General features: G+C 42.4%; 1 protein-coding gene across 7 annotated transcripts in view; it reads right to left on the reverse strand.

Moving 5' to 3' along the window:
- Window positions 1–3,765: 3,765 nt before the first annotated feature.
- The window catches only part of il16 (interleukin 16), a 137,425-nt gene continuing 128,278 nt past the window's right edge, over window positions 3,766–12,912 (reverse strand). For all 7 annotated transcript variants that reach the window (XM_020618881.1, XM_020618877.1, XM_020618875.1 and 4 more), the window contains 4 exons: window positions 10,460–10,561; window positions 7,898–8,129; window positions 6,891–7,019; window positions 3,766–5,437 (listed from right to left, as the gene is read on the reverse strand). In XM_020618881.1, the coding sequence (XP_020474537.1) occupies window positions 5,271–5,437; window positions 6,891–7,019; window positions 7,898–8,129; window positions 10,460–10,561 (630 nt within the window). In that variant the 3' untranslated portion in view covers window positions 3,766–5,270. The remainder of the gene's footprint in view (window positions 5,438–6,890; window positions 7,020–7,897; window positions 8,130–10,459; window positions 10,562–12,912) is intronic.

The raw sequence follows: 12,912 nt of genomic DNA on the forward strand, positions 1-12,912 counted from the left end.
GGGCCTTTTCCAGCACCCCTCCCAGGGACTCCAAGAAGGCCGGGTACTCCACACTGCCATTCGGCCCATAGGCACAAATTGCAGTGAGAGACCTATCGCCGACCCGAAGGCGCAGGGAAGCGACCCTCTCGTTCACCGGGGTAAACTCCAACACATGGCGGCTAAGCTGGGGAGCTATGAGCAAGCCCACACCAGCCCGCCGCCTCTCACCGCGGGCAACTCCAGAGTAGTAGAGAGTCCAGCCTCTCTCGAGGAGTAAAGTTCCAGAGCCCAAGCTGTGCGTGGAGGTGAGCCCGACTATATTTGTTGGGTTTTCCCTATGTAATAATATTGATAACAGTAAGGTCTAGACCTTACTTTGTAAAGGGTTCTTTTGTTGTGATTTGGCGCTATACAAATAAAATTTGATTTGATTTGATTTCTCAGTCTGTTCAAAGATGTGTCATTTCCCCTACATAGACATGTTTAAAGTGTTGATGTGCTCGAACACATTGGCAAGATACGGCACACACACGAGCCAGAGTTCATCACTGAGCATCTCAGTGTACGGTTATTGTATGAGAGGAAGGCGGCGATTTCATGTTTAAGCTCATAAAAGCGTGACATTACCTTTCCCCTCGAAAACCAGCGAACTTCTGAATGATACAACAACTGGATGCTCTCATCCCAGGTCTTTGCACAGCTGTGTGAAACAGCGGCTGTTCTTGGCGCTCTGTTTAATGTAGTTCACTATTTTTATGGCACCTTTCAGTGCTGTATCAAGCACTGGTACCATATTCTTAGCCACAAGTGCTTCTCAGTGAAGAAAGCAATGAGTCCACATCGCATTCAGCGCTCTCTCCAGGATTTTCTTCACAACTCCTGAGTTTTTTTCCAGTCATGGAAGCTGTGCCGTCAGATGTGTACCAACACAGTCCCACAGAGTCCAAAAACAAATCAATAGCGTTGAAAATGTCCTCTGCCTTTGTGTTTTCCATACTTTGTGAGGCCTGTTGACACACAACTTCAGCTTTTGATTTCATCTTACATACAGTAATTATTCATCTTTTTGCTTTCATCTTTCATAGTTAAGCAGTTTTTTCAACTTCCACAATTGTTCAGCCCTGCATCTCATGTTTCAGCTGTTTCAAACTACTTCTGCCATTTTTTCACAACCTTCAATTATTTCAACACACAGCTTAAGCCATTTCTTCTCATCCCTGAGCTGTTTCAGCATTTGATTGCAGGTATTTCAGTCTTTTTAGGGCGATACTTCAGCATTACAGCATCCACACACATTTTCGACAGGAAATGCATTTCTCTAGTTATTATTCTTCCACCCTTTTTTGGCACTTAATAAGTCCAGCATACTTTCAGATATACAGGCCATTGAGGTCTTGATCTCTTCAACTCTTCAAGGACATCCCTGCTTGTACTCAACTTTTTTTTATAACATTTATACTTTTAAATCTATTCAGCTTTATATTTTGCAATACAAGTCAATGGGAGCTCAAAATGCTGAGTCAATGACACAGTCTTGGAGTCATTTGGTGGTTCATAAAATGCAGCACAATCTGTCTCTCTCCCCCTCCCCCTCTTGCTCTCTCTGTCTCTCTCTCCCTCTCCCTCTCTATCGCCCCCCCTGCCCACCCATGTTCACACCTACTTGTTTTACCTAGTTTGTGGGGTCCTATTGGACTATTTTCACAACTTCAAGGGTGAATTGGATATAAGGCTGTTTGAAAGTTTACTATACTGAGGACAAACTACAAATCGGAACCAATAAATAGAATAAACATCACATTGTAATAAAAGACTTGTGCAGATTTGACTTCAACCAAAAATGTCTGAAAACGAAACAGGGATTGAACAGATGAATAACTAATAGGAATTGAAATTTAACCTGTGTTTCCACTGCAGGAACATAGTTGATGTTTTAGTTTCCCAAACAGGAACACATAAGGTTGTACATCTTGGGCCAGGGCCTATAGGCCTGTTGTTTCCAGTGCTTAAGGTTATAGATTTATCAAAAGAGGTAAGGATAAACATGACACAACCTGCCAAGAATCCATTTCAGCATATCAGCACTATGGTTGGTTAAAGGTGGTGTTGTACTGGACTGTATTATACATTTATATATTTGTGACAATTTCACTAAAAACAGAAACATTGTGAGCTTCATAAACACAGATGTTAAGGTGGGTGTGTTGCACTGAATTGCTGTGATGAGTGATGAGATAGAGTTCCTGGGAGTCAGGGTGAGCTGAGGACAGGAAGCAGTGTCAAAATAAAAGCATGAGACCGGAAGCAGGCAGGACAGAATCATGACACAGTAAGGACTAGTCCTGACTTTGTAAATTGAATAAATGTAATTTACATCTGAGACATATCCTAATGTGACTGTGTTCATTTTGCTTTCATTTATGATTACAATATTTTGTGTTGTGTGTTTTTTGATCCAGGTTAAGCTATCCAGATACAGACCACTTGTCAGTACTAGATGGAATGAGCTCTTTGTTCAGCTTAAAGGAAACACCTGCTGGGTCATCTTTGGACTGTGATGAAGAATCAGCAGCTGCGTTCTTGCCAGATTTTTGCCATTTTCTAAACAAGCCTTTAGCCATCCTCAACAATAAACATGCTTTAGATTCTGAACTCACACCAAGCAGTGCAGCAGCATGTGATTCATTATTGATATTATCTTCTCCTCAGTGAACTTTGACCATACATCTGGTGGTATACAGAACAGCATCACCACCAGCACCACCAATCCAGAGTTTTCTTTGGATCAGGACACGTTTCATACATTACCTTGGCAAACAACCAGATCAGATGTTTCTGACTGGGTTACACTGGTTTCACGTTGTCCTAAGTACATGCTGTAGTGTGTTTGTTTTTTATTGACCAACACAACAGAACGTCTCAGATATTTATAATGCTCTTGTTGCTGAGAGCCAGTACTGCTAGTCTTAACGTTGAATTTTCCAGTACACGTGATGTCCGAACACATGAAACCGTTTACCTTGTAATGTTCTGCATCCAGTTAATTTTGGATTTTACCAGCATTAAAAATGATCAATAAACAGCATAAACAGTTACTGACAAGGTTCTCACACATGACACAATGTAAACCCATCTACTGTACAAACTTGGAGACTAAACATCACACAGATGTTGGCTCACTTTTTAATTCTTAGATCAGATGCAACTGATTTTATAAACATCTGGTTTAAACTTTATTTTAAACGTACCTTAATAGAATCACTTGTTTTGCTTTGTGGGTTGCATACAAAGGCATATATAGTATTTCTGTGTTAACCCTGAGTGCACAATGGGACATTTTAAGCACAGAGAAAGGCTGCACATATACATTTAGTTGAAAAATGATTACCACACAAAATAAACACAAAAGTTAATTTGAGCAAAGAAACCTGCTCTGCGCATGATGAAATGTGCTAAAAATTCACAATTGCACTCAATTTCATGCTATATACACTCAAACCCTTACACACTCTAACAATATCAGTGTCATTATTGTGCTTTTTAAAAAATTGATGTGATTGCAGAAAGTCTTTTTCTTTGCTCAAAATGTCCAATTGCAGGCTCAGGACTGAGAGACAAATACTACTCTAACATTCCAGTTGAGTTTGGTTTGGCAGAGGACTATAAAACGGTAGGAGGGTCCAAATCAAAAGTGGTTTATCCTATGTTTCCACATACATACAGTACTGTTGCTGAGAAAAAAAAAACACACACACACACACACACACACACACACACACACTAAACATACAGTATAGGAGCATTACAAACAGAATCTAATGAACACCTGCACTTCAGACACATTAGAACTAAAATCAATCCAGTACAACAAAGTTTTGTTGCAGGACTTCCGCATTGGGTTGAATTGTTGCATATACTGTAGGTGTTGATTTTTGTTATGCCTGTGTATATGTTCTTCCCTTCTCCTTCAGATATGTCCATCTTTCTGAATGGAATTGGACTGAACCATTCTGTGCATTTTCAGATTCATTTGTAAGGCAGCAGTTGTAGTGAGGAGACCATCTTCCTCACATTAGTTAAAATCAGAATTTTATGATGTTACGTGGCTCACGTTGCATGATTTGTGGCTGGCTGTTTTGTACTATGATGAACAAAGCATATGAAACTACTTGGTTCACACCACTACTATGGTTAGGTTAAGTAATATTTGGCATATGTGTCAAGGACGTTTATCAGTATTTTTGATATAAACATGATACTGCCATATTATTTTTAAAAACTGTTTTTCCATTTCCTATTACTCTCATAGTTTTGGCTAATATACAAGTTATTTAAGGACTGTATTCACCGCCTCATTCTAGAGATGGTAAACATGAACAAAGAGTAGTTTTCCAGTGGAGTCAAAGAAGCCTTAAATGGTGGGAAACATTAGAAAGCTAATCAGTTTTCACAGTCAGGCTTTTGAATCAACAATTCAAGCACACAAATTGCTGTTATGTTCTCGAGTGACTTCATTTGTTTGCAGAAAATATTTCACTTTTGAACATTGTATGGAGGGGATGTCAAAGAAGACACTGTTTTTAAACTGAAAGAATATAGAACTCTGGAATCAGAGCTCATTTAAATCTAAGCAGATTTGTTTTTGTACAGCTGTGCTGCTACATTTGTTGTTGCTTCGTTAATACTGACCACTGTGGGCTGCTATCAGTTAGTTGCACATACTCTACATCATTACAGTATGTTGTCTAGAACAAGCACAATTGCAGTCAGACCATAGGCAATCTGATCTAAATAAGCCACTTGGATTTCATGCAGTTCTGTGTCACTGTTGAGACACAATAAATGGATGCACTAAGCCAGTTTGGCTGTTGAACACCAGCATGTTATCTTTAACCTTCTAAGGGCAAAAATTCAGTAATTCCAGGACAGCAATTAGTAATTTCTGTGTAGTTTATTAATTTGAGAGCATGATTTATTTTTAACACTGGCCGGTCTCTGTCCTTTTGTAAAACAGTGTGCAGAAAATCTCAGAGACCTCACTGGACCTATCATGGAAGCCACTTTTTAAGGTAAGAAATATATATATTGATGGTGATGTTGGTGATTTGGATGAGCTGTTCTTTAAAAAAAAAAAAAATTTGATATATGTTCAGAAATGTGATATAAAAATAAACAGTGTGGTGGCCCACACTGACTGGCTGATACATGATTTCTAGGAGAGGTCAACATTGCTGTGCCTTAGGTGCTTCAGGGTTCTTCATTTGCAAGCAGCTCCCAGCAGCTGTGTGTCACTGTGTCACCCCCTGCCTCCTCCTGATGATGGCTGTGATGGGTCCTTCAGGTAAAGCCTTGATCATATTCCAGGCCTCAAAGCGAGTCATGTCCTGCAGACTGACTCCCTGGACCTGCAGCAGTTCATCTCCACTCTGCAGACCACTCTGCTCTGCTGCACCACCTGACCCACACAAACGCATTCAGTTCTAACTCATGGTATCATTCACATTATTATGATAACCAGTTCTAATATGTTACCACCCATATTTTAGTGCTGACAACTTTTGTGTGTGTGTGTGTGTGTGTGTGTGTGTGTGTGTAAAATATTTTTGCAAACATTTTTTTCCATTTTCATGGTAAAGGCCAAGTAAATCACAGAATTAAATGTGCTCAAGCATTCATTACCAAGTTCCAGTAGGTCACTGTTTTACATGGTTGCTGGTGCAGAGATTAATCCTCTACAGATGTTACCTTACTTATTGTTAACTGCACAGCCTTTGCTTTTGTAAGAAAATCAAGATACTCTGAGTTGTGATAAGCAGTATATCAAGTATATAGTATATCAGTAATCAAGTCCAACTTTTTTTGCCATCACTTTGGCTTGATTCATTGATGGAATTTTGTACAAAAATCAACACTGTCAGTTTCTATGTATTAATAAGAACTTTTTTTAAAACCCTGAAATTAAAAGAGCATAAGCCTTGAATTTATTAGAAGTGCTTTCACTGTAAATATAATAAAACCACAACAAATCCTCCATCCTATACAGCCCATATGGTGTAAATCCCAATTCCCTTAATTGCATCTTAATCCAGCTTATGTAAGAAAATGTGAGGAGAGAGGAACTGAGGAAACATGTTGATACAGACATGAGACATCCTTTGCTCCAGTGCTTCATCTGAAGCATCCAATCACCAAGTGATTTCTGTTGGTTCGTAAAAGACTGTGCCTCTTGTATCCTCACTCAACTCTCCTCCAGGCAGCCTCCTCACTCCTCTGAGCAGGAATAAAAGCTTTGGGATGTCCTTCAAGATGGCAGACCAGAAGAACTTCCAAGTCAAACCAGGACTGAGGAGCAAGGAATGATCAAATAAGAGAATTGAGATTTACCCACTGTCAACTGTCTTTTCCTTCCCATACACCCATGGAAGCATCTTCTGAAACAGTGCTTCTACACTGGCAGGCAAGTCTCAAGAACTCTGCCAGTGACAACATCCCTAGCAATGGCGAGCTTTTTGGATTTACTATTGTGGTAATGGCAAGCATACCAGACCTCTCTCATCATGTAAACTGTCATTAACATTATGATTATGAAACTTTCATGGTTTCATTATGCTTTGTCACACAAACTACAGTTAGGTAAATAACACTGGAACACTACAAATGAGCCTTGCTCAGCCTGTGTTTTATATACTAATCATCCATCCCACCTTCCTCCTCATGCAGACTTTCTGCCTCCATATATTGCATCTCCTAACTTCTTCCTTTACTCATGTCATAATTACTACAGTCCCTAGAGGTTGCCTATAATACGTAACTGTTGGTCGTAATAACCTGCTTGCACAAATGGCATATACAGTCATTTTTTGCAGGACAGTCTCAGAAATCATATAATGTAAAAACCATGAGTGTACCTTTAAAGATCCTGTTGATGACCAAAGGTCTGTCTCCATGGATTGAGCCTTTTCCTCCCTCTAGAGTAAAACCAACTCCTCCAGCTCCTTTCTCCAGCTCCACACTCACCGGACCTCCCTGCTCTTCCACTGTAGCACAAAATGCAGTGAGCAAAGCAGGGCAAATGTAGTATACATACCTTTTATTGCAGGGCTGAAGAATTCAGGTGTAAATGATCTCTTAGCACAAAATGTGAAGCCTTTGTTGGCCTAGGTGAACCACAGAACTTATTTTCCGCATAAACTGAAAAGCTTGCTTTAAATAAACAGTGGAAATCTGGCCCAAACTGTTATGGTTGAGTCCCCCTCACTAGGGGGGTGAGGGAGAACTGAGGTAGGACTCAATGTGCAGACCCAGGTGCTAGTAAAAAAAAAAAGGTGTTTTAATGGGCGTAGGCAAAGAAACAGAGGCAATATACAGTACTGAACCAGGGTAGGGCAAAGACGGCTGAGGAGACCAGGATGAGCAGATGAGTAGACAGAACGGCAGGAACCAGGAGAGTTAGAGGACTAGGATGGACAGGTGAGTAGACAGAACAACCAGGAGGATTAGCAAATGCCGTCAGGGAAGCAGAGTAGCGAATGAAAAAAGAAATCAACAGCACAGGAACTGTCAGCATTGAAATCAAGAGACGTATAATACAAAAAAAACACATAACCAAGGTACAAAAAGAGATCCACAGCACAGGAACTGTCAGTGTGGAAATCAAAAAGACGTATGACACATACCATGAATACAGGTGTGTCTACAGGTATTTAGGTAGGAAGCGTCTGCCAGAGGTTTAAATAAGGAGGACGGTATTACAGTAATGCGCCTCAGCTGTGCGCTACAAGTCACTAATTACAGAAAGCGACTCAGCTGAGGCGCCGATCCCTCAAAAAGAGCGAGCAGGAGAGAGAAAGGCAGAAGAGAGGCAGGTCGCGCAGAGCGGACCCAACACAAACCTTTGTGTGTTTTTGTGTCTTACCTATAGGGCTGGGCTCTTTGCTCTTACAATCTCCTTGCTCTCTTCCTTCCTCCTCTGCTCTCTTGCAGACAACCACCACAGCCAGCTTCAGACTGCGGGCCTGACGCAGAGCAGTGGTGGCATCAGTGTGTGTGACACCACGCAGTGTTTGACCATTTATAGACAACACCTCATCTCCTTTCTGGATGGTGCCCTCCTGAGCTGCCAGGCCACTGGGAAACACTCTGTGGACCTACACAGAAGATGACCAGTGTCACGTACACATAAATTCAGAGAAAGCGTGCACAGTATCAACAGTGGCACACAGTGTGAAATGCAGGGGAGAGGTACTGTAGCATTGTAAAGGAGGAAAATCTTCATCAAGAAGAGCCCGGTCACCTGCCTGAACGACTACAGGCCAGTGACACTCACTCCAATTACTATGAAGTGTTTTGAGACAGTGGTGCTGGCCCGCATTCAGAGCAGTATACCGGACCCCCTGGACCCCCTGCAGTATGCCTACTGGCCCAACAGCGCCACCTCAGATGCCATCATGACTGCCCTCCACTATTCCCTTTCTCACCTGGAAAATGGAGACACCTACATCAGGATACTCTTCACTGACTACAGCTCCGCCTTCAACACAGTTGTCCCCCACAAACTGTCCACACTGGGTCTGCACCCCACCCTCTGTGACTGGCTCCTGGACTTTCTGACTGGCAGGCCCCAGACTGTCAGGATTGGCAATAGGATTTCAGCCAGCATTGTTACAAACACTGGCACCCCACAGGGACGTGTCCTCAGTCCCATCCTCTACACCCTGTTCACTCACGACTGTGTCGCCACCCACAAAGACAACATCATCCTAAAGTTCGCGGACAACACCGCAGTGATAGGTCACATCATTGGCGGGGACAAAGCAGCCTACAGGAGGGAGGTGGCCGGTCTGGTGTCATGGTGCAAGGACAATAATCTCAGCCTCAACACGGACAAGATGAAGGAGATGATAGTGGACATGAGGAAGGAGAGGAGATCTCATCGGCCACTGTTCATCCGGGGGCTCGAAGTGGAGAGGGTGAGCAGCTTCAAATACCTGGGCGTCCACATCAGTGAGGACCTCACTTGGACACTTAACAAGTTTTACAACTGGATTCACGACATGATTAAGCTGCAACAAAGACTTGCACAGATATTCCTGATGAATGATGCAGTGATCTATGTGCAGGAACGCTGCCTCCATCCTCAAAGATCCCTCCCACCCCCAGCATGGACTGTTCACTTTTTTGCCCTCGGGCCGGAGGTTCAGAAGTGTGAAATACAGGACCACTAGACTGAAAAAGTCTGTCCCTCTGCCATCAGACTCCTAAACAGCTGTTACCAGGAAATATGTGATGTACTGTTTACATTCTCAGTTTGCACATGCATAATTGCACATTGACTGTTGACTGCTACACATGCTGCTCACATGCAGCATACATTTATTACATTCTTATATATTTTTATTATACTGCTGTATTTGCTTCTTAAAGTGCGTTAGATTTTCTGTTACTTATTTATCTACTTTATATTTCATTTGTATTTTGTGGCATTCATGTGGACAGCAAAGTAAGAATTTCATTGTACAGAGAAACACGTTTCCTAACTGTGCATATGACAAATAAACACTTTGACTTTGATCATTTGTTTATGATAAGTGTCCTGAAGTATAAATGTATATTTCTCTATGAGATCAATCCAGTCAGTCAAATCAAAAATCAACCAACAGTTAGCTTGGTCTTGGGTAGATTCTGTTCCGTTTCATCCTTTAATTAAAAAATTATTCACCAGCAAAGACGTGCCCATGCAGTCTCAAACATGTTTGATTACTGTAACACTTTCTTTGCTGGGAAAGTCAAACAGACAATAGGAAGGCTCCTACTCATTCAGCAGACAATAGGAAGGCTCCTACTCATTCAGCAGACAAACTGTACATTGAAATATAACAACATTACTTCAGCACTTCAATCACTTCATTGGGTCCCAGTTCATTTAAGAATCAACTTCATGATTCTCTTCATAGTCTTAAAAGCAAGCACAGTGGTCACAAGCTACTTTGGTCCCATTCTCTGGAACAAACTGCCTGATGACCTGAGTCTGGATCTGTTATATTTCAAATGTCATTGTGGTTATAGAGCCACAACTGACATGCATTCACCTTCATTATTTTGGGTGGAAGCAGATATTTCAGACAGAAACTGCAAAACCTGGACAAAAACAAAACAATCAAACAATCAAAACCAGCTGTGCAGACAGATACCATTAGAGGTAATTAGAATATATGTTCTTTTATCCTGCTGGATGAGCCAGCTTTTTCATGATGCCCATGACTTCTTACACCTGTCTGGGACTATGGTGACTTATGTCTGTAGGTACAGACATAAGTGAATGAAACTGTTCAACAGAATAAATGAACACTTCTCCTCAATATTGAGATCATCTGCAGGTGGTGGTGAGTATAAAATCCTGGACAGCTTGTCTCAGCTATAAGTCAGTCTAACCCTTGTGTTAGTGCATCAGTATTAATCTCTAGTGAGCACCGCTTACTGTAAGAGCTTTGTTCTCCAGGTCAGACCCTCCAGCGATGCTGAAGCCTAGTCCAGCTCCCTCCTCTTTATGCAGAATCACAACCTGGATGTCCACCAGTTGCTATGGAAAGGAGGCAGTTAGTATAGTTTATGATCAGCTCAGATTACATTTTTAATTGACTCATTAATCTGAAGGGACTTTGAGTTCTGCATAAAGTTTGTATTTCTAGATCATAGCTCCAGATGCAATATTTTCTGCTGAATTATTTTTCAAATCAAAGACTTTTTTTCAAAGAGTCCAGGCCAAAATGCCACATAAAGCACAGAACCAATGCATGCAGAAGAGACTGGCAGAAACAAACAGCATACACAAGACTCAAGTGTAACAGCTGGGTTGGCAGCTCTGTGAGGGTGTACTCAGAAAATTTCATGTTGTTGACATATTTTAATCTGGACAAAGTGGGTGACCAAACCATTCAACATTACATTTCTTAGAGCCACGCTGCCATCTTAACCAAAGAAGGCCTGAGTATGTCAATTGATAAATACTGTACATAAATGCTTTTTACAAATTTATGTAAATTCTTGGTACATACAGGACTGAGGGTCAAAAGAAGAAATGTGTCTTCTAAATCTGAAGTTGTGTGGTGAGTGAGTTATGTGAATGCTCACAGGATGGGTGCTATGCATCTAGTGTGGTAGTTGTAGTGCAGAAAGGGCTTATACCCTCTTGCTCTCAGCTACCGCCTCTGTCTAGCCCTTTTTGGATGAAAAGGAGGCCAAGCGTGTAAGTCCTCCCTGACACTACATAGCCTCTCCACCATCTAGACCCTCACATTAACTGGGTATCTTGTGGCCCCAGGCTAAATACCTAGGGTTCTTGGAGGAGCTTGGCCCCCAGAGATGAGGTGTGCAGGCCCACCGGTGTGTGGACAAGCTCTGGTACCTACAAACCAAGCCCCACGTATGGATTAAATAGACAGCAACCATGCTGTAAATGATGTAAATGGTGAGTGATCTGTACACTCAGCGGAGGAGGGACATGGAAGTCCTCAACGGCAAGGGCAGAGGAGCTGCCATGACACTCAATGGCCTTTTTTTCTAGAGGACTTTTTTTCTAATGAAATAAAGTATTACATTAAGGATTTCCTTGTATGGTCATAAAATCCAGGCCATTACATGTTCATGTGAGCTTGCCTGACATCCACCGATGCCTCCACCATACTGGCAAAATATTATATTACCTTGTTTGTTATGTATCTTTTCAATAAGGCTTATAAAAATGCATCAGCTCATCAACGATGGATTCCCTGGGAGCACAGAACCTGTTTTCTTTTGACTGCTTGAGACCGTGTGTCTGCCGCATGTGTCATGATTCGGTTCCGCTGCTTCCTGTCTAACTTTTTTTTTTTTTATACCTTACTTCCTGTTTTTGTTTCACCTTAGTTTCAGTCTTTTTACGTTCTTCATCACTCACATTGGTTTCACCTGTTTCGTTATTGTTTGCACCTCTATTTAGGCAGCGTCCTCCCATCAGGACGCTTCCAGATTGTTCTAGACCCCAGCTCTGACTTTCCAGCATTCTCTTCGATATTGGTATTTTTGTGTTTCTGACCCGGACTGCTTCCTTGGATTATTCTGTTCTGCCTTGCCCTCTTATTTCGGACTGCTTCAGGCTTAACGGACTTATCTTTGGACAACGCGTTTTGGATTCCCCTGGATGTATGTGTCTGCTGGCTCTGATCTCGGACTGTTATACCGACCGTGAGTTTTGTGATTCCATCGTGTCTTGTATGGCTCTGATCTCGGACTGTTATACCGACCGTGAGTTTTATGTTTCCACCGTGTCTTGTATGGTTTTTTGTTTACATTAGTTCTCTTATTAAAGAGATGGGTTTTGTTCATTACTTCATCGTCTGGCCATTTAATGAGTTCACCTAACACTTTTCGGCTGCATTACGCGCACCGTTTCTGACAGTACAATCTGGCCAAAACTATCTCAGCCAGCGAGGAAGTCAGAGCCAGCCGATTTCTAGTCCTGCATACACCCCCATCATAAACAGACAGTATCAGCCGATCATGAACTTTGTGCACTCGGGTGTTAGTCATCCCACAGCCCTGCTTGCGAACCAACGGAAGAGCAAGCCAGGTATGGGCCCAGCAGACAAACGCCGGGAGCTGGGGGCCCTCGTCTATGTGCAGGCCTGTCAGCAGATGTGGCTCACACTAAGAGAGGCCCCACCCCATGAGTTCCTTCACCTCCAGGCGAGTGTACAATCTGCTGCCACTAGGCTCTTGCACTCTTGCCCAGCACAGAGCCCCTCTCCATTCGAGGGAACCCAGTGGGCTATCTGCCCTGGGGGTCCAGGGAAAAGGAGGGCCCAGAGGAGACCGTCAGCTGGGGCCACCATTTCTGTACCCAGTCTCCAGCACCACGCCAGCTGCAGCCTCCAGAGCCTTAGCCAGCGCCAT

Source organism: Monopterus albus, unplaced genomic scaffold (assembly GCF_001952655.1).
Source record: "Monopterus albus unplaced genomic scaffold, M_albus_1.0 scaffold210.1, whole genome shotgun sequence".
Taxonomy (NCBI): domain Eukaryota; kingdom Metazoa; phylum Chordata; class Actinopteri; order Synbranchiformes; family Synbranchidae; genus Monopterus; species Monopterus albus.